Here is a 25626-nt window from a genome sequence, read left to right as displayed (position 1 = left end):
TGTGACCGTTCCACAAAGTAGGCCGCGTCCGTAGTGTTACCAGGATAAGGTTTCTTTCCTTTATCTATTTACTATAGACCATTTTGATTATCACTCAAGACATGATCCACTTGTATGTCACCACATACATGCTTGAGTCATATACAGATAACCAGGGATTTTATGTTTATTGGTTTGTGGTAAATCAAATAAAACAATTAACCGAACAAAATACAGATGTGAAGTAAATATCATATATTAACAACACAAGTGTTTGTACATACTGTTTACAAACTACAGGACACGAAAATTTAAGGCATTAACCCCAACAAATAGAATTGAGAGATTGGTGAAGAATAGACTTCTAAGTGAGTTAGAAGAAAATTCTTTGCCCGTGTGTGAATCTTGCCTTGAGGGTAAAATGACTAAACGACCTTTTACTGGATAAGGTTCTAGAGCCAAAGAGCCTCTTGAGTTAGTACATTTTGACCTTTGTGGTCCTATGAATGTGCGAGCCCGAGATGGCTATGAGTATTTTATCAATTTTACTGATGATTACTCCAGGTACAAGTATGTTTATCTTATGAACAAAAGTCTGAATCCTTTGAAAAGTTTAAAGAGTTCAAGGTTGAAGTTGAAAATGCGTTGAATAGACGGATTAAAACACTTCGATCAGATCGAGGTGGAGAGTTTTTGGACTCCGCATTCCAGGACAATTTGATAGAACATGGTATCATTTCCCAACTCTCAATGTCGGGTACACCTAAGCAGAATGGTGTAGCGGAGAGGAGAAATAAGACCTTGTTAGAAATGGTTCGCTCGATGATGAGTTACGCATCCTTACCGGACTCGTTTTAGGGTTTCGCAGTGGAGACTGTGGTGTACATACTCAACTGTGTTCCCTCGAAGAGTGTTTCAAGAACACCTCTGGAGTTGTGGAATGGGCGTAAAGCTAGTTTACATCACTTCCGCATTTGGGGTTGCCCTACACATGTGCTTGAGGCTAATCCCAAGAAGTTGGAACCACGGTTGAGGTTATGGCTCTTTGTAGGCTACCCCAAAGGTACACGAGGGGGTTATTTTTATGATCCAACGGAAAATAGGGTTTTTATTTCAATAAATGCTACTTTCCTAGAGGAGGATCATATAAGGGAGCACATTCCACGAAGCAAAGTCGTGTTACGTGAACTTTCCAATGAAACTACTGAAACTTCAACAAGAGTTGTTGAAGAGCCTGCTACATCAACAAGAGTTGTTGATGGGAGTTCATCCAGTAAGTCGGTTCCANCAAGAGTTGTTGATGGGAGTTCATCCAGTAAGTCGGTTCCACCTCAAGAATTGAGGGAACCTCGACATAGTGGGAGGGTTGCGAACCCACCCGTTCGCTATTTGGGTTTCACGAAAATCCTTGCTATAGTAGCAGATGGCGACGTTGAAGATTCGTTGTCTTATAAAAAGGAAATGAAGGATGTTGACCGGGATGAATGGGTCAAGGCCACGGATCTCAAAATGGAGTCGATGTACTTCAACTCAGTATGGGATCTTGTAGATCAGCCTGATAGTGTTCGCCCTATAGGTTGTAAATGGATCTACAAGCACAAACGGGGTGCTGATGGGAAGGTACAGACCTTCAAGGCTCGACTTGTGACAAAGAGTTATACCCAGGTAAAGGGAGTCGAATATGAGGAGACTTTCTCTCCTGATGCCATGTTAAAGTCGATCTGCATCCTCTTGTCCATTGCAGCTTATTATAATTATGAGATCTGGAAAATGGACGTCAAGACAGCCTTTCTGAATGGCAATCTTAAGGAGACCATTGATATGGTGCAGCCCGAGGGATTCATAGCCCAAGGTCAAGAGAAAAAGGTTTGCAAACTGAATCGGTCCATTTATGGACTGAAACAGGCGTCTCGATCTTGGAACATACGGTTTGATGCTGCGATCAAGTCGTATGGCTTTGACCACAACGTTGATGAACCTTGTCTACAAGAAGATCATCAATGCTTTAGTAGTCTTCTTAGTGTTGTATGTAGACGATATCCTACTCATTAGGAATGATGTAGGTCTACTGACTGCAGTTAAGAACTGTTTAGCGACCCAATTCCAAATGAAAGATTTGGTAGAGGCTCAATTTGTTCTAGGTATCCAGATATTTCGGGATTGTAAGAACAAAGTGTTAGCACTGTCTCAAGCATCGTACATTGACAAGATGTTGCCTAAGTACTTGATGCAGGACTCCAAGAGGGGCCTACTTTCGTTTCGGCATGGAGTCACTTTGTCTAAGGAAATGTGTCCTAAGACGCCTCAAGAGGTTGAGGAGATGAGACGAGTTCCATATGCGTTTGCCATTGGCAGTTTGATATACGCGATGCTCTGTACTCGTTTAAACATCTGCTACGTTGTGGGCATAGTTAGTAGATATCAGTCTAACCAGGCCAGGGTCACTAGATCGTAGTGAAGAACATCCTCAAATATCTTTGGAGAATGAGGGACATGCTCGTGTATGGTTCGAGGGATTTGATCCTTACAGAATATATGGATTCAGACTTTCAGACTGATAAGGACTCTTGCAAGTCCACATCAGGGTCAGACTTTACTTTTAACAGAGGAGCTGTAGTATGGCGAAGCATTAAACAGGGGTGCATCACTAACTCCACTATGGAGGCGGAGTACGTAGTGGCTTGCGAAGTTACTAAGGAGGCCGTTTGGCTCAGGAAGTTCTTGACAGACCTAAAAGTTGTTCCAGATATGTCTAGGCCCATTACCCTCTATTATGATAATAGCGGGGCAATGGTGAACTCCAAGGAGCCAAGGAGTCATCGGTGCGGTAAACACATAGAGTGGAAGTCTCATCTGATCCGCAAGATAATGCATTGAGTGGAAGTGATCGTCAAGTAGATCGCTTTAGAGCACAATGTTGTTGACCCGTTTACGAAGGCTCTTACGGCTACAGTGTTTGAGGGTCACCTACGAAGCATGGGTCTACAGGATCACCCGCGGCTGGACTAGGACAAGTGGAAGATTTTCTTGTACTGGGCTTTTATGCCCTAGTTTATTATTTTGTACTAAGTTTATTGTACACCCCACTTCATTTTAGGACAAGTGGGAGATTGTTGGGGTTGATGTCCTAAAGTATCGTGTCCTGTAGTTTGTAAACTGTATGTACGAACACTTGTGTTGTTAATATATGATATTTACTTCACATCTTGTATTTTGCTCGGTTAATTGTTTTTATTTGCTTTACCATAAACCAATAATATAAAATCCCTGCTTATCTGTATGTGACTCAAGCATATATGTGGTGACATACAAGTGGATCATGTCTTGAGTGATAACCAAAATGGTCTGTAGTAAATTAATAAAGGACGGAAACCTTATCTTGGTAACGCTACGGATGCGGCCGGCTTTGTGGAATGGTCACAAGTGTTGTGACTTGTCACAGATGGTCTGATCTTGATCATTCGTGTTGGGGACATGCGAGCGGGGGCGTTCTATACAAAGAGTTTATATAAGACTTGACCACGAAGTGTTAATGCCTCGTTATATAACACCGTTCATGACAGATACTTCACTTCACTAAGATGACCATAGGTAACATGACCTCAATCCTGAGTGAGTTGGGAACTCCTGTCATTGAGGTGGTCCTTTGATTTGTATGGGTGCGAGTGGCCAGGTTGCCGATTCAAACCTACCATTTTGGGGATTCGTCTAATTTGGGAGCTGGGAACTCAGCTACACAAGATGAAATTCACTCCTTCCCTGAGGCAGGGGTAAGTAGATAGATGACTCCCTTAAGAGCTGTCTCTTATACACATCTAGATGTGTATAAGAGACAGCCCTTAAGAGTTGATTCCAGGGCTTAAACGATGTGGCGCCATACACCTTTTCTTGGCCCGAGAGGTGTTCACACATAGTTAGACGATGTTGTATTGTTCATTAGAGGAATCAGTGGTACTTAAAGAGTGAGATGTAACTATAGGGGCAAAATGGTAAATTGGCCCAGCTGTACTTACGAGCATCTGTGAAGGGTCATCGTACTCATGATTGGTTATATCCGATGGACACAGAAATATATCTGTGGTAAGAAGAGTTTAATTGTTGGTCTTTCGTGGAATCACTGGTAGTTAACGGATGGTGGATCTTGTGGCTAAAGAGTTTAGTCAGCTATTCACGTACCGTTAGAGCTTCGAGCCACAAGTCTATTAGGTCCCTTGGGTAGCTTGGATAAAGTCGAGAACCAATGTTTGGGTTAATTTGAAATGTTCAATTTGACAAGAGGAAGTTCAATTATATATGATATAATTGGATTGGTTAATTATATATGATATAATTGGCTAAATGTATGAGATAAATTAATTTGGAGGAAATTAGATATAAATATGATTTATATCAAGTAGAGGAGAAAATACTATAGTAGATATGTGATATCAAACTATAGGTTATAAATATAATATGATTATATTTATTAATTAGTTGATTGATTAATTATATGATAATTAACCAATTCTTCCACGTTCGGACGTGGGTAGTGGGCTGCGTTGATTATGGTAACCGGCGGGTTAAAAATGAAAAGTTTTTTTCATTTTTCAAGAGTGCATTCATAATTTTCGACTGCCCAAAAGAATTCTTGAAAACGATCGCCCGAGAGCCTATACGATAGAAGCTCTTCCGTCTAAACGATCATTAACCTCACGATTTCTCTAAACGATCGTATACGTTTTTCCTAAATGATTATTTATCCTTTCATACACAATCGTGTAGCTCTTCTATACGATAAGCACTTCTGCTATACGATAGCATAGTATTATCTCCCACTTGCTTATTGTCTACACGAATCGTAGTCCTCCGTCCTCTACCAAACTCACCAAAGCCCACTCTTTGGGTTTTCACTCTGAGGATACCGGGGGTTCATTAGTGGTGGTGTCGTCCCCGCTGCAGTGTTTGTGTTCGTACTGATTGTGCTATTATAGTTGACATACCCGCCAGGTGTTGGTAGATTTGTTGAAGGGTTTTCGCGACATAGGGTTCAAAAGTTCGAAGAGAGTCTTCAACTGGTATGGAACCCTTTCCTGTTATTCATTTTGTTTTGAGCATGTCGATAATTAGATTAAAGTGCATAACTGTATGTGTTGAATGTATATCATTTGTATTTCGGTCACTGTGAAATCAGAGCGATCTGAACATGCTCATGGAACTCTCGATTTGAGAACCTATATATATATATATATATAACTTGTTACTTTTAGCCCAATTTTCAATTTAGCCCAATTTAAACCCAACTAAAATATCCAAGCCCAAACTCAGCCTTAATTTAGCCCATATTATGTATTAACAATAGTGACATTTGGTTGAAGAAACACAACACTTGGTGAGAAAAGAAATTCCCCATCGAGGATGGGGATGGGAACCTCGTCCCATTCCGCCCTGGCCTTGTTGCCAACTCTAATATAATCCACTTTCTCTTGCTAATTTATCTATAAATAGTGACATTTGATAGATGAAGAAACACAACACTTGGTGAGAAAAGAAATTCCATAATTCCATAATTTCCTATAATTTCCTATTTTCATAATTTTATAATTTTAGTCATATAACTTTATTTTATTTATTTTAATATTATAATATATCGGTATTGTGTTTCGGTTGTACCCCGTTGTTCCCTCAATTATACAACAAATATATATATATATATATATATATTATAATAACTAAAATTGTCAAAATGAACTTAGAACCTAACCTAGTTAATTAAACCAAGATTGATATTCGCTTAAGCATAAAATTTAGAACCTAGTTGAGTTCTAAAGTATCCGTCTGAAAGAAGAACGAAAAAGAAAGAAAAATCTCCAACGATCTCAGAATTCAGAAACGATAACAATCAATCAATCAAATTCCGCTCTCATTCTTTCTCAAGATCTCCATCTCTCTCTGTGATTTGATCAATTCGATCGTTGCAGTGTGGAGATGAGGTTCTTCAGGAAGATTGCAGGAATTCTAGGGTTTTCCAAGGACGATTCTCACGATGTCAAGCATGAAGATGACGACGTTGATTCCGATAATCATGCTCCCGATCGCGTCCATATGCACGGCACTGGTCTTCCTCGGAGAGGCTTCAGCGTCCCAGTCCAAGTCGCAGTTAATCGCTCTAACCCCGGCCCTATTCTTCGTCCCTCTACTTCCGGCGATGGTGGAGTTCAGGTACATTCTAGTATCAATTTTTTTCTCTCTTTTAATCTTCGCATAACTGCTGGATTTTGCTTTCTTGTATTTTATGAATGAATTTGGTGAGTCTAATGGTGGAACTGAGTGAGATTTATTACCATAGTTCAAACCTGTCAGTTTCTTTGGAAATCTATTGTCTTCATTGTTCGAAGTAGGCCACTAATACGCATATTGAATATTAGATTTTCTGGTTTTTTGTTGGGGATTCCAATTATGGATTCGTGCTTTTCTTTATGTGAGCTCAGGATATCTCTAGACCATAAATTTGTTCGAAATTAGTTTCTTTTGCCATTTATGAATTGTTGCTGACACAAACTTGTTATACAGTAAATGCTTATCAACTGTATTTAATCTTTTTATCAATATTATTGTTTTAACGACTCAACTTATCCCTATCCAAAATAAATTAGGTGACAAGGAATGATGGTCGTCTAGTAAATATTTTTCCGCAGGGAGGATATTAAACAATTAAAGTCATTTAAGTTTCTGATTTCAGCTGTTAAGAGCTTCTTTTTTATATTATTTTCTTGCTAATGATTAATGAAGTTTATGGATATCAATTATGTTTGAGTGATTAGATATGATAAATCAATGCGTTGTTTCTATGAATACAATGTACATAAGATGCAAAATCAGCAATAAAGGGGAAAGAAAATTGAACAGAGAAGAGATGAACTTAAAAATAATTTCAGTTTCCAGTTCATTGATTCTTATCTCGTATGATAGTGTCAGTTCGGAGGACTTTATTAAAAATATACACCAAATCCTATTCCAACCTGTCTACAAGGGCCTCTGTGACTAAGAAACTAGTTCTACGCTGCCACGAATTACTTGTTACTATTCCAAAGCCCTAATTCGTAAGTAATTCAAGGAACTTGTACCCTCCCTCTTGAGATCTCTCTCAAGCCATAATTCACTCACCACAACTCTTCACTACCTCTATTTATAGCCAAACTTCTAAACCAATCTCCTAATTATTAGCCATATACCCTTAATAATAACTTATTAGTATTCCCACCTCCAAACCAATCTCCTAATTATTAGCCATATACCCTTAATAATAACTTATTAGTATTCCCACCCACAATATCGCGTATCAGTATCCTCACAAACTTAAGGTGTTGGGTATTTCTTCTCTACCCACCAGTGTGATCTGTCAACTGAAATCATAATTTGGTTCATCTGTATTATATATATATAAACCATCACGGGTTGACCCTAGTGATAAATAGAGGGCATGACCTTGATAAAAGGCTAAGAGGTCATGGGCTTAATCCATAGTAGCCACCTAGTTAGGATTTAATATCCTATTCTTTGACACTCAAAAGTTGTAGAGTCAGGCGGGTTATCCCATGAGATTAGTCGAGCTGCATGTAAGCTGGCTCAGACACTTACGGATACCAACATATATATATATATATATGCGCAAGGTCCTACTCTTTTTGTTTTCAGATGGGTGAGTTTCTCCTCTGAGAATTTGCCAGTACAGGAAATAAATGTTAGGTATTGAGAAATCTCATTTTAATGAGGCCTCTACTCTTCTTCGTTCGGCTAGCATGAATTGCGCTATCTTCATGATGGGTGGGTGATCTCAAGTCACTACATGGTTTCTAATATTTCCAAGTTTCCCTTCCATTGTACACATTAAATGGTACTAGCACTTGTTACTGGTGAAGGTGTTGTGATGGTTTTTGTCATTTGCAAGATTGAAACGATGGCACGTTTTGTTTAATTTTTGGAATATTTCCTGTATTCAGGGTTTGACATGGTATGCAAAGCGTCTTCGAGTTGATGAAGATGGAGATGTAGCTGAACAGTTCCTGGAGGAGGTCATACCTGAAGTTCAAACCAGTACTACAGACCATCCAAAGCCATTTCCACGATTTCAGATAAATAATAGAAATAGACCAGCTAAAGTAGAGAACCAAGTTATATTGCGGGAAGGTAAACTTCAACAATGTATTGAACATCAAGGTAAATTGTTATTGGTATGAGAAGACAAAAAAACCTGAGAAATGATTTGATCCCTTCAGCCAATGGTATTCAGGTTCAATTTTTTAGTTTATTTGCACATGGTGGTCAATTTATGAGGATGATATGTCTCATTTTGATGAAAAAAAAAAGGAAGAAAAACTTTGCTTACAGTACAAAAGTTTGCATCAACTGTATTAATGGGTTTAGATTGTACTGCTCTGATCATTTGAACATACGTTGTGAAAGCCCTACAGGTGGAGATAAAGAGGAATACAGAAATGGGCACTAACACACTAACTATTTGAATCTGCAACTTCAAGGTGTTGTTTAATCTCTCTCTCTCCCTCTCTCTAGAGTTCTTCATTTGTCATAAGGTTGAATTTATAAAGAGTCCTTTATGTATTAGTTCTATGAGTTGAATGATTGATATTTTTTCAGTATAGTCAGCTAAGGTGGTGAGGTGTGAATCAGTGGATGTGAAAATAAACTTAAGATGCTCCAGAATGTTATGTTGTGTGTTCAAACAATTCAATGTTAATTATTTGATTCCACCTTTATTTTTATGGCATGATTTTATTTATTTATTTATTTATTTAGTGTGTTTTGTTATCGGTTTTCTTGATGCTGCTACTCCGTTGTAGGTTTTTTTTTTTAACATTATTTATTTATTTACTTTTTTATAATATGTAGGATGGAAGAATCAAACTTCAATCCTCATGCTAGTCAAGTTATGCTCATGTTGGCTAATCCATTATATATATATATACACAGACAATTAATAACGAACTTTTAGTTAAAGAGAGGTTTTTTGTTTCCACGTGTTAGAATTATAATTTAAAAATGAGCTTTTTGATTCTTATATACTCAATATTCTAATGATCTATCTTTTAAGAATTCCAAGTTTGAATTAAAAATAAGCGAGATGAAGCTAAATGTGTTTAATAAAATCTATCACACTCGAGGAGGTAAACAGAAATAATGTTGATGAATCTCCCAAGTGAGATGAAGCTAAATGTGTTTAATCAAATCTATCACACTTGAGGAGTTAAACAGAAATAATGTTTAGTTTTATGGAACTTCTTTGACTAATGTCTCAAATTTATGAATCAAGATATTTATGAAAAAAAATGAACATATTTAAATGCGATAGTAGGATTAAATTATAAAAAAAATATTGGGTGGGTTTCAATTCTTATTCGTGAATAGAGATGTTCATGGACGGGGAAGGCTTCTCTGTCTCCATCCTCGTCCCCCTATTTCATTCTCCATCCTTGCTAAATTCCCTGCGGGATTGATTGGGTTCTCTGTGAGGAAAATTTTTCTGTTTGTTTTTTTTAATATATTCATTTTTAGTAATTTTGTTTATTCTCATCCAAATAAAATTATATATGTTAAATGAATTATTTTTAATAATTTTTTCATTCAAAGAAAATAGTATAAAAATTTATTATAAAAATAATACTGTTATATGGATAAAAATATAATTTAATTCTATAATTTTTAAAAGTTAAAATTTAAATATTGTATTATCATAATCAAACTTTTTATTTAAATACTACAACATTTATGGTTTAAGGTAGAAAATCTTCAATATTAAAATAAATTAGAAATGTATTAAAGTATGAAAAGGTTGAAATAAAAATTAGAAATGAACTAACTTTTTTATAACACAATTTTTATAAAAAGTAAATAGATAAAATAATAATAATTATTATTATAACTATAGTTATAATAATTATTATTAACTAATATTCTAGGTAAACAGAATGTGAGTTAATAATAATAATAATAATAATAAGTAATTATTATTATATAAATATAATTATATAATATATTCATCGGGGCGGGACAGAGAATCAGGACGGAGACGGGGACAGGGAATATAACCCCCGTCCCTATCCCCGTTTAGCCAAGGGAAAAAAATTATCCCCGTTCCCTCCCTCATTCTCCGTCTAATCGGGGCTTCGTTCAGGAAGTCTTTGTGGGGTCCCAACTCCACAAAATAAATGGACATCCCTACTCGTGAATCATATTTGTTTCAGAAAGCAAAGGATGAAAATTGCTGTAACAGCTAATGTGCGTAAATTAGAAAGAAAAAAAAAAAAGATCGTTACATTTATTTCATAGGAAACTTTATCGAAAATGATTTGTATAATCAAATTATATCCAACAGTTTCCATGTTAAGATGTTGTAAACATTAACCATTTCGTCATTTTCCATTTTATTCAATAAAAAGTTATTTGAGAGTATTTCTAAAACAAAATTTGAAGTTCATGTGCGATTTTGAAAAGTTTTCATAATTGAAACTTATCTCAAAATTCAGATTTTTGTAATTTAACTGAACATCTAATATGACTTTTTAATTCAGTTAATTGAGTGAGACAATATCCCTCCATTGATGTCACGTACCTCAATTAGTTAATTTATGTTTAGATTGACATTAGTCATTCAATCAAGGAAGTGTTCTTAAAAATATTAATCAAGTTGATGTTGCTATTAAGATCTCTCTAAAATAAAAAAATGAATAAATTAACCAAAACATTCGTGAATCAATTTAGACCATTTCTTTGAATTTTATTTTAGAATGATTAATACATCACTTTTATACATGTACTTATTTAAAGATAAAGATGTACATAAATTAGAGAGAAATGTTGAATCTTAATAAGTAGAAACAATATTTTGATTTCTTCATGTATTCCCTTATTTTCCTTTACTTATTTATAAAGAATTACTTTTTTTATTTTTAGTTTTTGGCTACATTTGAAGGATTTTGCAAGGAAGAATAATTTGAGTGATAAAATCAAGTGAAAATATGTATATATCACCCTACAAATTTAAGGGAGATTTTCAAAAATAGAAAAATAAGAAAATTTATTTACATAAAATAACAAAATTTTAATTTTCCTGGAGAAGTCTATATTTCTATCAATATTTTTTTTACTATTTATATAAATAATTTAATTTTTTTTATATGTGAAAATTTTTCCAAATTTAAACCGTTTAAATTGTATAATTTTTTGTTTACTTTTAACAAAAAGTCAACTTAATCTACGGCTGATATTGTTTCCACAATTTCTTCAAATAGACTGTAGAACAGCATATAACTGCTTCCTATCTTTGCCGATTACATTATCTCATCCCTGCATCTTCACACAACTGAACTCACTGGCCGGAGCTTCAAAAATTTAACCTTACCTATGGACGTTCTTCTTCCCTGCACTTCCTTCCATTCCGTTAATCTAAAGCCGGAATCCTTCCGGAAGTTCCTCTCGACAAATCGGAACCGTCGATTTTCCGACATCTTGAAATGTCGCCGGAAAACCACCTCAACTGAGCTCCAGGCAGCTGTCGACGTCGCCGCCCGGACTGACGACGGTTCTCCTTCAATTCCGACTCATAAGGTCACCGTTCACGATAGAGAGAGAGGCGTTGTTCATGAGTTCGTTGTTCCTGAGGTACGGCACCATTTTCAGAAATGTAACGAACATAAGTCCTTTTTTCTTTTTATTTAACCTCTTGAGCGAGCTTTCCAATTTTTTAGAATCGATATAACGTGTTTCTCCTTGGTTACAGATTGTACGATTTGTCTGATTGTAAATTGTTTGAGTTTTCTTTTCTTTTTTGGGAATTTATTGGGAATTCGAAATTCTCAACTTGTTTTTTTCCATTTCTAATGGTTATGACTTATTGAGGCGCGGGTAATCGATTCGAAAATTGCAGGATCAGTACATATTGCACACTGCCGAAGCTCAGAGCATATCTCTTCCATTTGCTTGCAGGCACGGTATTGTTCCCTAATTCACCAATTATTGATGAACTTTTCACATTCATGTTCCAAGTCATGTTTAGAAATTGCTTCAATGGGCAACACCATTGATAATAGAATGTGTGGGCGTCGAATCAGTAACTTCGCTTGCCTGCTAGTGACCTTTGTCTTTGGAAAGCTGAAATTTGTCATAAAAAATTGTAGTTACTTCTTAGTTCGTGGATTTATTAACAGATAGACTTATTTTTATTTGCTATCCTATGGACTATGGTAAGCATAGGCATGAAAATGGGATTCTAATTCATGCCATTTTCAATAAATTAAGCACATCTATGTACTGTCTTGAAAAAAGTACACGCACATCTATAGAAAATCTATCTATCTATCTATACTTTCGATACATTTCAATGATTTACCTACAGTAGGTGCCATGTCAAAGAATGACACTATGCGTTTATGGTCATGCCGTGTAGAAACACCCAAATTACAGACTAGTTTACGACCAGATTAAAATCATTTACTCTGAAAAAGTAAAAAAATAAACCTTTTCCTGTGCCCTTCTTTCGACTGATACTTCCTGCAATGGAGCCATTTTCTTATTCCTTCTGATCTCCATTATTGGTGCATATGTCATGGTCTGAAAATGTTTGTTTCATGACAGGTTGTTGCACTAGTTGTGCTGTTCGAATTAAATCAGGCGAAATTAGACAGCCAGAAGCCCTTGGGATATCTGCTGAGTTGAAATCAAAGGCAATTTGTTTTACTTGTTTCTAAACTTACTATTGCCATTATTATTTGAATAAATTGCTATCGTATGAAGAGGCTGCTGTTTTAAATTAATGTTTTCCACTCCGAAATCACATAATTTGTATGTTGAATTCTCTTCAATATGAATATTGATTCTTTTTCTGGGGAAAACCAATGAAGCAAAGTCTGAGGTTATGCATATAGATGCTTCAGTAAAACTATAACTGAAACTTCTTATTCTAGATACGAAGTTTGAGTTTGCGATCTTAGTTTTTACCAGGTGAGCATGGTAAACTTATTTGGTGCATGTTTGTTTAGCTGGTATGGTTGAAGCAACTACTGCCCATTGAGGGTGAGACTAATGTAGTTGAGTTTGTATTCTACTGTTTACAGGTTAGGGAAAGGAAGAATAATCAAGAGCTGGTCCTAGAATGCTTCTGTTATTATTATTTAGTCGGTGGAGTGGGTTATAGATTTGTTTAAGCAACAAAAAGTAGCTATATATTGGAATTCTTCTCTTAAGAGTTACTTCTGTTCAGAACTTATTTGCCATTTATGAACACGGTTAGAGCTGGAGTAGTGTCAGTGCAGGTCTCACTAGCCGGATATTTAGTTTTTTTGCGTTAATTGTTATAAAAGGATAAAAGAAAAAGAATACCACAATTTATATATCTAATTATCTCATTTATCAATATGCTTATCTGTTATAACTAAAGAAGCAGTCAGTTCAATAGTTATTACGATGATGACGTTGTAGATAATAATTCTGCTGCCGATTGATATTCCTTACTGTTCTCTTCACTACAGGGGTATGCACTTCTTTGCGTAGGTTTTCCAACCTCAGATGTTGAAGTAGAAACTCAAGACGAGGATGAGGTATTGTTTCAAATTTCAAGTTAAGAACTGAAGCATATTTATGTAGTTAGGAAGCTTGTTAAGTCTATTTTCTCCTTGTAGCTCATTCAATGAGCCTAATTTTGCATATTGGCCAATCATGAAATAAAGTTGGAATTGGTTAAACCAAAAGTTCTGTTTTTCTGATCTAATCTTATGTATTGGACATTCTGGAGTGCTATGATAATCTTTCATGCGAAGATTCTTGTGATGGAAGAATGTAGACGGATAGGAATGCTACTGGAAAATAATTAGGGTATTAAGGGCATACTAGCAATTAGTTAGGGAAGTTGTTATGGTAGTTTGTTGTAAATAGTGAGTGGAGAAAAGGAAACATTATTTCAGTAAGTGATTTAGGGCTTGTGAGAATTCTCAAGACTCAAGTGAGGAAGGTACCAAGCACCTTGAATACTTAGACCCCGTTTGGTAATCATTTTGTTTTTTGTTTTTGTTTTTGAAAATTAAGTTTGATGGACACTACCTCTATCTCCAAATTTCTTCCTTTGTTACCTACTTTTCACCAATGGTTGAAAAAACCAAACCAAATTTTGGGAACGAAAAAAGGTAGCTTTCAAAAAGTTATTTTTGTTTTTGGAATTTGGCTAAGAATTCAACCATTGTACTTAGAAAGATGTAAATCATTGTAAGAAATGTGGATGAAATGGACTTAATTTTTAAAAACAAAAACAAAAAACCAAATGGTTACCGGGACTTTAGTTTTCTTGTAATTCGGTTATTGTTTATTAGTCAATATATTTGGGTTCTATTAATTTGGTGGTAGGAATACTATTAGGAAATAATTAGGGAATTAAAGATATATTAGTAATTAGTTAGAGAAGTTGTTGCGATAGTTCGTTATAAAGAGAGGGAGCAGGGAAGGAGAAAGGCCAAAATTATGTCAGTACGTGATTTAGTTCTTGAGAGAATTCTCAAGAGAGAGAGTTGAAGTATCTCAAATACTTGGTTTATCTTGTAATTCTGTTATCATTTATCATTCAATATAATTGGGTTCTTTAACAAACATCGCTCCAAAATTTGAAAATGTTTAATAAAATTTTGCTACATTTGAGAATTTCCCTTTAAAAAATTCACTACACAAGCGCAGGTATATTGGCTTCAATTTGGAAGATATTTTGCTCGGGGACCAATTGTAAGTTCTTTACTCAAATCTATCAAAGTTTACTGGGAGATGAACAAATATTGAAAGAAAAAGAAAAAAGTAAAAAAAAATTATCTTTGAAGCAAGTTATATTAAACAATTTATTCAATTGTCCAGGAGAGAGATGACTATGCTCTAGAGTTGGCCATGGCTGACGAGTAAACTAAGGATCCTAGAACATCTATGGACTGAGAAATGAAAGTAAGAATGAATCCTGTAGAGGAGCATTACTCTGCTCAACTTCATCTTCTTTCTTTATTTGTATGGTGTTTATGACTGTTAATAACATAGGAGAATGAAACAATTACCCTAATGTTCTTTTGTCACTAAGCTTCTCCTCTTTTTCCTGGTTGATGGGAAGTTTGTGTACTTCTTGAACACTATAAATGAAAGGCAGTTTATTTTGGAGGAATGCATATACGATGGGGGAAAGGATAGTTTATGTTTTTTTAGAGACTCTGAAATCAAATATTTGAATTGCCAGGTTATATTCTTTATGCAAAGTGAATTAACCAAACCCTCTCTTTTTGTAGGTCTTTGTTTAGTCCTCTCATTGTAAACTCAAAACTACTATGCCCCTTTGGTAATGATTTCTGCTCAATTTGGTAACCATGTAATTTTTGAAAATTAAGTCTATTTTCTTTTAATTGCTTATACCGTATAAAAAGTTGAATTCTTTGCCAAATTCCAAAAATAAAAATGAGTTTTTTAAAAACTATTTTTTATCAGAACTTTGACATGTTTTTTTAAAACTTTGGTAAAAAAATATATACCAAAACAAGAAATTTAGAGATGGAAATGGTGTTTATAAGTTTAATTTTAGGAAAACTAAAAATTAAAAGAAAAAATTAAATGGTTATCAAATTGGGCCTTTGTTTTTTGGTTTTGAAATTTATGTTTGTTTTCTCCTTAATTTTTTACTATGGTTTTTTTGAATTCTTAGTTAAATTGCAATAATGAAAACAAGTTTTAAAAAACAATGTGTGTGTCTATATATATATATATACACATATTAGTTTTCAAAATTTAGCTCAGTGCTTAAAGTATTGATAGAAAGTGGATAACAAAAGAGGGAAACTTTTAGGTAAAAGTAGTCTTTATAGATTAATTTTTAAAAACTAAAAACCAAACCTAAATCTCATTTGATATGATAGAGTAAGTGCATACATACAACGGAAGAAATCATAATCAATAAACATTTTAATTACACTTAATTTGAGTTTAAAAGCATGCAAGAAAACATTTACAAAAGAGGGTTTCAAGATGAATAATATATTTGAAGTAACTCTTCAATTTCAGCTCATCTTCACGAAATTGGCCTCCAAATACACAGTAGACAATAATAAGGATCTTCTCTACTATCCTTTAACTTGGATTGAGAAGTGGAATCTCTAAATTAGCTCAATTAGGCGAAGAGGGTTTGAGAGAATAAATTTTTTTCAGAAAATTTTGCATGAAAATCACTTCAAATTTGAGATTGAGAATGCTTTTAAGCATTTGATTCATGCAGGCACTAAGAGAATGAGGTTGAATGACATTTCAATCAGCACTATCCTAATGGGATAGGTATTGATTAATGGATTAATCCAACAACTTTTATTATTATTATTTTTTTTCAATTTTAATTTTCACCAAAATTAAAATTAAATCCAATTTCAAATATGAATTTGAATTTCAAAATCGAAAAATGTTTTATTTAAATAAAGTTAATTAATTAATTAAATAATAATTTAATATCAAATATTAAATTAATTAAACACCTAATTTATACATGAAGCCTATTCATGTAAATTAATATTTCAATCAATATTTAAATATTATAATCTCTCTGATTACATTTAATTTCGACAAATTTAAACATTTTAATTATATGGAATATAATTAATCAAACTCTAAATTGAATTTGAACACTTCTAATTCAAAAAGCCTAGTTTCGAATTTGAAAAAGCCTAGTTTCAAATTTGAACATTTCAAATCCGCTCAATTCATTAATGCTAGTAGAGGAACCTTATGGACCTACAGACCATGAGTTTCAAACATTTGAGATTAATTGACTAAACTCTTTATACCAAATTAATCAATATTTGTTAACTACTAAGACATACCACTATAGCTCGATAGTTGCACTCTCCTCACTGTATTTACTGTTAGGTCAAAATTACTGTTTTATCCCTGTAAATACATCTTGTTATTGTTTGTTTTTTTTTGTTTTTGAAAATTAACCTTATAAACACTATTTTTATTTATGAGTTTCTTTGTTTTGATATCTATTTTTAGGTTTATTTTCAAAATTCAAGCTAAGTTTTGAAAATAAAAAAATATTTTTTTTAAAAATATTTTTATTTTTAAAGTTTGACTGTGAGTTCAAATGTTTCCTTCAAAATGATGAAAATAATTGTAAGAAAACAAATACTATTTTCAAAAATAGAAAATGAAAAATCACATGGTTATGAAATCGGACCTAAAAAATGATTGAAGGGAAAAGCCAAAAAGGGGTAATAGTAGAAGTTCCTCTCCACGATGACTTCAAAATTATTGTCACATTGTGAACTTAAAATGACTATTTTCAATACAAAAGAATGTAGAAAAGCTAGAAGTATAAAATAGAGATGCCTGCATCATTCCCCAATCATTTTAACAAAGAAAATTAAAGTTTTAAAAATATGTAGGTGTTGCAAGGAATGCATTTATGTGTGGAGTGTATTAGTTGCATCATTCCCTAATCATTTTAACAAAGAAAGACTTAAAATTTAAAAAATACTTAGGTGTTGTCTGAAATGCACTTATCTTTGTAGAGCCTATTAGTTGTCCAGTTAAAATTGACTATGTGTAAGTAATTTTATCTTTTTTTAAAAAAATTGAATCATTATTTTTTAGTGTGTAATAAAAGAAGCATGAGAAAAGATGCAACCTAGGTTGCAAATTTTGTTGTCATGAAAAACATTTGATTTAGTTGACCCTGAAATTATCATATTCTAAATTCTTACTATTCTGGAGGAGAATATCTTTTGATAAGCTTCCTCTTAGCACCTCAAGAAAATTGGTGAATATCCAATTAGTGGACTTGGTACCATGATAAAGAGAAAAGGTGTAACTGTTGAGAGAGAAATAAAAATCTTGTCTATTGAGTTGACACATCTATTCATGATCAAATAAAAACAAAGCACCCTCATGAAACTCGTCTTTTGATTAGAGTAGATCTCGAGAGAACGAAAAATAAGAGAAAGACAAAAACAAATAAAACTTTTAAGTCATGCTACTACGAGAAAGAAAGTAGTAGCCATTAAGCGAAACTATTCGATTTGGTGAATTCTTTCTGTTTAGTTAGAATAGAATAGCTTCCATACTAAGCCTTTTCATCTTTTTTAGGCATTAATATCGAAAAGGAGTTCAAGGAGGTTTCACGGTCCGATCTCTCGCTGCGTCTAAAACAATCTCAAATGTGACTAATGTGACTATTAAGACTATCAGAGCCTTTTAAAGAGGTACAGGGGTGTGAGTGTACTCCTCCAATGACTTTACTTTGCTTTAAAGTGAAAAAAGAGCATTGATGTCAATCCTTATGTTGTGAGGAGTTGAGCATCTTCTATTAGTTGGGATCAAGTTTTTCCTTCATAGGCCTTGCACAATAAACCCCCTACGAGTAGTTCCATTATTGTAAGGTAGTTTTCATAAATATTTCGAGAAGAGGGGCAGTCTTATGTGAGCATAGTATTTTCGGTTGAATCTATCCAACTCAACTAAGAACCAAACTTAACATACATATATATATTTTTTCCTCTTGGGAGGGTACTCTGAGTAGTGGGTACCTTTTAAGACATCAACCTGCCTACTCATATCTTGTATGAATATGCAAGAAGGGGTGCTCCTATGTAAGGGTTGTGTTTGTTGCAATAATGGATTCCTCGTCAAATCAATTTCGAGGGTGTGACACACTTGTGCAAATAACTACAAGAAAGGTTATGGTAACACCCGAATCTTATTATAACAAATTCACAACCCCCAAACAAAAGGGTTATAGCTGAGCACATGGTAAGCAACCATGCCCTCGTTTAGTATAACACAGCGTTACTTGAGAGCTCTCGATTTGGTACATGGTAATCACCTTAATTTGATTGACATGACATGTTCATTGTCTCATTATATCCAACTTGAACCATTAACAATAAGTTGTGCCCAATATAATTTCTAAGGCAAATCTCATTAATTCAACTATAATCAAACATATTGATCCCTGTATTTTTAATATGTTCATTGGTCGTTGTACTTTTAAAAAACGACTATTTTGATCCCTATTCGAAAAATTTCAACATAAATTTTATATACAATGGAAACTTTGAATACAAATTTACAGTACATTCTAAGAAATTTAGTAAATAAAGTGTCATGTTAAAATTTTGATCGAAATGAAAAAAATAAGATAAAAATAAACATAAGTAGACCAAAATGGTCACTTTTGAAAGCATTGGTACCAAAACAGAAATTTTGAAAATACAATAGGTTAAAAGTTGCCTATCTAATTGCATTCTTTGAGCTTGTATGATATAAAGAAATTCTAAATCCAACCATTTTTTCCTTCTATTTCTTTTTGTGATTGGACAATGACTTTTATTGTCAACCTCATATTTTGCTGTATTGCTCCTTCACTATTGAAGAAGAATAAAAAAGTGGCATCTTTTCATATGCTTTTTCCTCTTACTTCTGCTTTCTAAGTAAGGTCAATGTCAAGCCTGAAGAACTTCAAGAAGAAGAGGAAACTCAATGGAAAGAAAGAAAATAAATAAATAAAAATCAGATTCCCATTTCAACTAACTCTTTGCTGTTCAATAATTCAGGTCCCCCACTTTTTCCCCAACTGGTTCTAATTGCTAGGCCTTCAAATCTGTGGTGGCTATTGCAACCTAACCTTGTTTTGTCTCCACTTTAAGCCCCTTCACATGCATGATTATGATCTTTTGTATGCAAACGATGATGACTCGTCGCATACCATTCCGTTTTAATCAAAATGTCGAACCATCTATTCCGAGTGAAAGATCAATTTTTCGAAGGAAAATCGGGTCTTATTTTGAGGTTTGAAGCCAAGGGAAAGCATTTGAACAAGAAGGAAAGAAGGGCTTATTCGTATTCAATGCGGGACGATCTAGCCTCCGATCCGCATCAGCTAGAATGAATTGTGCTTGAGAGTTTGACAAGATCTTGTTTGTTTTGTTTGAAGTCAGTGAGGCTACCTTAGAAATTAATGGAGAGTAGGATAGGACCCCTTCCAGCCAATTTCATTGTACAAGTTTGGAAAAAAAGGGACTATACTTTAACTTAGAGAAACAAGAACACGAAAACAGGCTTCAGTATCTATAAATTCATTGGATGACAGACATGAGACATATAGACATTGTGACTAATTTTAACGGAAGATTTAAATATTATTTTGGTCTATGCACTTTTAATTTAGGTTCATTTTAGTCTCTACAATTTTATGATTATTATACTTTCAACTTTTGTTCATTCTAGTTCCTAAACTGGAAACACTCAAGTGAACATTATCGTTCCTCCATTCATTTTATCTCATTTAGTTTGATCAAAATTTTATCATGATACTTCACTCACAAAGGGATTGTTTGAGCCTCCAACTTCAAGTGGGTAGAGTCGGCTATTATAGGACACTCCATGATTGGTACTCTAATTATAATAGTTGGTGTGTAGAACTATTATAACCTACAATTACCTACAGTATTGATTCCAAATCCTTCTTTATTACAATGTTTACCATTTCATACTCAGACTAAAATAGTTTGCACCCTAAATACAGACTAAAATAGTTTATACCCTAAACACAACTATGATAACCTACAGACTATTATGGCCCATAAACTATAATAATTACGAATTATAATAACCAACTCAGCTCCCCAAAGAGTTTCCATAATGGAAAAATCTATTAAAGATCTATACATATAGGTCAAAATGGTCTAGATGAAATGTATAGAGACTAAAACGGACCTTTTTGAAAGTACGGAGACCTAAAATGAAAGATCAAAATGAAAAATTTGAAAGTATTGGAACCAAAAGAGTATTCTGAAGTGCTTAAAGTTTCAAAATCCCATTGCTTCCTAGCAACTTTAAAAGATAGAAATTGGGATAATTTGTGGGGTAGAGGCAGTTTGGTTAGAGTATCAACAAGTACTGATTTGCTTAAAATTTGAAGGCAACACATTGGACAATCAGAGCGCCCACAGGGGGCCAATTCATCTGATGACATAATAACTTTCACCATGTGAACGAACACAGAGAGGGAGAGATAATAATGATCATTGTGTTATTACCTTCCCATGCTTTCATCTCTATACTCATAGCTCTCTAAGCTTACTCGACCCATCATGGGACCGCCTGTGTTACTTTCCGTTTTGATCACTGATGTTTTTTATCCTATAGTTTTTAATATTGCGAAATCGACAATTAAAGAACAGAACGTAGAGTAGGAAAGGTCGACACACAGATATACGTGGTTCACTAACAGTGTGTTAGCTACGTCCACGGGCAGAGGGAGAATAATATTATTTGAGAGAATGTTTTCAAAATTACATAAAAAACGGCGCCCTAGGTTAGAGAGTTTATATATCGCACTGCTCTAAACTCTAGGGTCAAAATCGTAAATAACCGCAAATAAATAAATATGTTGAATACAAAATCTGAATAGGTTTCGGGGGCATTGCCCCTGAACCCCCACACGCGCCGCCCTTGGACCCCAGCTCACTGACCGGACAACGAGACTCCCGTACTAGGTTGTTCGAAGCGCCAGCAAATAGATCCAAGGCATTTCAACATTTAACTTAAATGGAGAGAAATAACTTGATTTTTAGAGAGGTGGAGGGACTGAGTAAGGACATCTAGGAGGGGGCTAGGTTTAATGCCTCCTTGTGAGCTTCGGTCAATAGACTCCTTCGTAATTATGATATTGATTAAACTTGGTTGGAGTGTGGAGTTCTTTTTTTCGGTTAGATATGCGCTCCCCCCTGGCTTACTTTTTTGTGGACTATGTTTTTGTACCCTTGTTTTCCTTTCATTTTGCTCAATGAAACTTCACTTTCTTAACCACCCAAAAGAAAGGCTATCATTTTGGTTTTAGTGTAGAAGTTACAGTATTGGATCTGCATGGTAGGAAGTAGTCTAGAATCTTTCCAAGAACGATAAAATGACTTTAAGGAAGTGTTTGGTCCACCGATTTTATAAATCGGTATTAAATAACTCAACTCTATCAACTTCAATATCATTTATTATTGAAGTTTGTACATTTATCGAAGAACTCCATCTTTATAATTCTACACTCCAAAGACAGACTTCTTGACTCCAATATATTAACTTGAGACTTCAAAAACTCAACTCAATGCCCAAACACCTCTTTAGAGCAATATGGGTAGATTAGAACTTAAATGAATCGTATTCTCAAATCTTAAAAGTGTTGAATAATGGATCTTCTTTAAATGCAAAGGTTGTAGCTTAGTCCTATTCTCTATCTATCTATCTCTCTCTTGGTCCCAACTGAACATAACTCACATGGATCAGGTCATTTAGAATCTGAATTGACTGCAAAGCATTATGTAGTGATAATGAAGCAATTAGATTGACAAGTCAAAAAGCTGATATCTGATAGAAACCTTTTTTGTGCAGTTCACAAAGAGAGGGTAAAAATGAAAAAAGAAAAAAAAAAACAAACCAAAATCCATCTTTATCCAACAGTTATATTACACTCAGCACAGTGTAAAAAGTTGTCTCTCATACCATATATATATTTTTTTCTCAAAACTACTTAAATCTTACATTCAAGCACTGTGAAGACCGAAAAAAGCAACATTTAAAGTTCATGCGCAGAAATACAGCTCTATACAAGTAAATATGAAGAGGAACCTCCGTTTGTCGAGTCGGACAAACACCCTGGAGGGCGTCACGAATATTGGACAAAGCCGCAGTTGTCGAATTTGGGACAACCATGTTGACGATAACTTTAGCTATTAGGCTTTTTGATCGATCGTGCTCGTTGACATCTATGATGAAAGACATTAATAGTGTGAGATACTAGAATGTATGGCTTCTCTTCACATTCAAGTAAGAAAAACTTTAAGGGCATATATTTAAGAGTTGAGTACAATCAGAGCTTTGTTGATGATCTGAGCTTTCTGATAAGATATCTAATTCCTAAACAAACCGACGATTTAGATTGTACGGTTTTATTTCGAATTTGTGTCCATATAGAAAAGAAAGCAACTGATGAAACTAGCATTCATTCAAGATAAAGGAAGTTTTTTACCTACCCCAACTGATGTCACAAAATTGCATACTGCACATTTCACTGACCGTGCTCCATATTGATACATCAGTAGCATCCTGCAGTTCCCGCAGCTAACATGCGCCACCTGATTTGCTGTAACAGTAAAGATTTGTTGCTTAATTCATACGAGTTGTGCCTTAAGAAACCAAGGTTTGTAGCTCTAAACTATTATCTGAAGAACGGATTCGAGTATATGCTTTTAGTGAATGGTGAATCAATCAATAACATAATGCTGCTATTCATGATGGGAGCTAGCTAGGAAATGAATTCTTCTAGACAGCCTAATCAATTTACCACGACTTGTTCGAGATGTCTAGCGTAATTACGATTCGAGTTTTGTAAAGTTACTAAGATTTCCATACCTTCCAAAGCTAAGTTAACAGTGTGGCAACAAGAACATTGTACGCTTGTGGCACCGCGGATGTACATGAGAAGAGTATGACAGCCTCCACACACCAATTGTGCCATTTCTGTGCCTGATTTACACATGAAAGCAACTAAAACCTCCAATCTTTATTCTAAACAAAAACAACAGAATTCTCAAACAGAATTTGTCAAATACATTTCATGTAGAAAGTAGCAACGGCGGACGAGCGAGATGGTCAAAAGGAAGAGGAAGAACGGATATACCTGGAGGCGGTACGGTGGTAACTGCATTACAAACTGCGCAGCAAACAGAGGTTGCCCCAACTGGATAAAGTAAAAGGTTTCTGCATCCTGAGCACACAAGCTGGCTCTGTGTAGCTAATGACCAACAACAAAATGCACATTTTCAAACCTTAGTTGAGTACCAAATAACAAATCACTAATCTATGAAAGCATGCACATAAAAAAAAATCCAATCTAATTCTGAAAACTTGAGCTTTTCTTGAAGAATTTCTCATAAAACCTAATTTTGGTACAAGGCTATGGATATGCAACCTCAAACAATGGGATTTACAACTCCATTAAAAGTCAAGTGTACGACAAAGCTCAAATGAATGATGAGAATGTTAAGAAATCAACAATCAAAGATGGACAGGAAACATAAAAGAAAAGAAAATCGACAGATAGATTTACATGGTTCACTAATAGTCTATTAGTTACATTCACGGTAGAAGAAGAGCAGTTTATTAATAGAGAAAATAATTTATGTTACAGAGAAAGATTCCGTACTTCATCGTTAAAAGCACCATATAACAAATTCAAGACATTTCAATAGAGAAAATCAATAGATTTCTCAATCAGAAAGTTTCCTCAGCAACCAAACAAGAATGTAGTTGAGAAATGAGTAAAGTTTTGAAGAGGGTGAGTACCATTAGCAGGTTGTGTATAAGGTGTTGGAGGAGTTGGATATGGTGCAAGAGGAACTGGTGGCATTTTGCAGCTTGATAAAAGGAAAATCTTTCCTCTTTCCTCTTTTTTTCTCTCTCTTCTCTCTGTCTTCCAACCAAGTTCTTAAAAGCTCACTGACTTAGCAACAGACAAAGCCAGCTACTTCCTCCATGGAAACAAGTTTCTGGAGATGAACCTATTGAGAAAGTACAAAGAAAATACAGGAAATCAAAGGAAGAAAACAAAAGAAACATAAATTTGATAGAGAATTGCATCATGGGTTGGGAAGAAATTTGGATGGAAATAAAGGAATTTGATGAGGGTGTGAAAAAAGTAGAACACTGAAGAAAGAGTAAAGTAAAATAATATAATGTATTAATATTAAGAAGAAATGGAATGGAACAAACCAAAAATGGAGAAACCCAGCAAGGAAGAAGCTGGGGAAGAAAGCTTGAAAAGGCAATAAGTAGTAGTGAGAGGGCAAAATTCATACATTTGCCAGTTGCTGTAGATAGAAGAAGGGAGGAGGGGAGAGAGAAAAGGGATGTAAAAATTTGACATTTGATAAAGTAACCAAGTTAAGAAACATAAAAGCAAAAGGATAAGTATCAAATGTTTGTTTGTTTAAATCTTTCTTACTATACTAAGCTGTCTCTTTCCTTTCTTTCCTTTCTTTCCTTTCCAAGGCCTTCTCTAAATCCCCAAATTTGTATAACCTTAAGTTCAAACTTCAAATAAATTACCCTTAATTTTATTTTTTTTTCCTCATCCACTTACCAATTTTCCCTTTCTCCATTTTGTTTCCGGTTGAAGTGAATCCATTTTTTCCAAGTTGCAATGGTGTCCCTAATCATAAAGGATTGGAGCACTCGAATGTGTTATAGAGTCATTAGAGTGGAATCGAAATGTCAGATGTGTGGGGTTGTCAGAAGGCGACAAAGTGATAGAGAAAAATGGAGAAAGTGAGAGGAGAACGAGATGGGTGAGCATCGGATGTGTTACAAAGAGAGCGAGAGAGAGAGGAGAATGGGAGAGCGAGAGAGGAGGGAGAGAAAGAGAGTGAGAGGGATAAGATTAAAAGAAGAAATGGTACAAAAACTCAAATTCGAAACAAAGATTTACCCTACTAAAGTTAATTAGTTTCGATAAACATACAAACTTGAACAATAACACCACTATTCAATATCATGATGTAAAACACTTTTAAGTCTATACTTCAAACACAGTTTTTTTTTTCATCCAAA

The 25626-nt window shown here is 34.5% G+C and overlaps 3 protein-coding genes across 5 annotated transcripts; 2 read left to right on the top strand and 1 right to left on the bottom strand.

Annotated features, from left to right (window-relative positions):
• The first annotated feature begins 5719 nt into the window (after positions 1–5719).
• LOC120077122 lies at positions 5720–8767 on the top strand. Its single transcript, XM_039031017.1, has 2 exons — positions 5720–6177; positions 7959–8767. The coding sequence occupies exons 1-2, from the start codon at positions 5944–5946 to the stop codon at positions 8193–8195; spliced, it is 471 nt and encodes a 156-aa protein (XP_038886945.1). The 5' UTR covers positions 5720–5943; the 3' UTR covers positions 8196–8767.
• Positions 8768–11310: 2543 nt separating this feature from the next.
• On the top strand, positions 11311–15372 carry LOC120078581 (ferredoxin C 2, chloroplastic). Its single transcript, XM_039032862.1, has 7 exons — positions 11311–11634; positions 11900–11963; positions 12607–12695; positions 13500–13568; positions 14692–14736; positions 14863–14946; positions 15279–15372. Exons 1-6 carry the CDS (start codon positions 11377–11379, stop codon positions 14905–14907), a joined length of 570 nt encoding a protein of 189 aa, XP_038888790.1. The 5' UTR covers positions 11311–11376; the 3' UTR covers positions 14908–14946; positions 15279–15372.
• Positions 15373–22439: 7067 nt separating this feature from the next.
• Positions 22440–24934, bottom strand: LOC120077615 (protein LOL1). Of its 3 annotated transcripts, none has more exons than XM_039031554.1 (6): positions 24876–24934; positions 24364–24578; positions 23699–23812; positions 23431–23544; positions 23048–23161; positions 22440–22784 (listed from the first exon to the last, which is right to left on the bottom strand). In XM_039031554.1, exons 2-6 carry the CDS (start codon positions 24425–24427, stop codon positions 22546–22548), a joined length of 645 nt encoding a protein of 214 aa, XP_038887482.1. In that variant the 5' UTR covers positions 24428–24578; positions 24876–24934; the 3' UTR covers positions 22440–22545. The 3 variants fall into 3 exon arrangements, with proteins under 3 accessions (XP_038887482.1, XP_038887481.1, XP_038887483.1); XM_039031553.1 differs by having other exon boundaries at positions 24790–24929; XM_039031555.1 differs by having other exon boundaries at positions 22610–22784; positions 23052–23161; positions 24790–24929.
• Between the last annotated feature and the right edge of the window lie 692 nt (positions 24935–25626).

The sequence above is a fragment of the Benincasa hispida genome, chromosome 5, assembly GCF_009727055.1.
Source record: "Benincasa hispida cultivar B227 chromosome 5, ASM972705v1, whole genome shotgun sequence".
Taxonomy (NCBI): Eukaryota; Viridiplantae; Streptophyta; class Magnoliopsida; order Cucurbitales; family Cucurbitaceae; genus Benincasa; species Benincasa hispida.
This window is presented reverse-complemented; position numbering and strand designations above follow the sequence as displayed.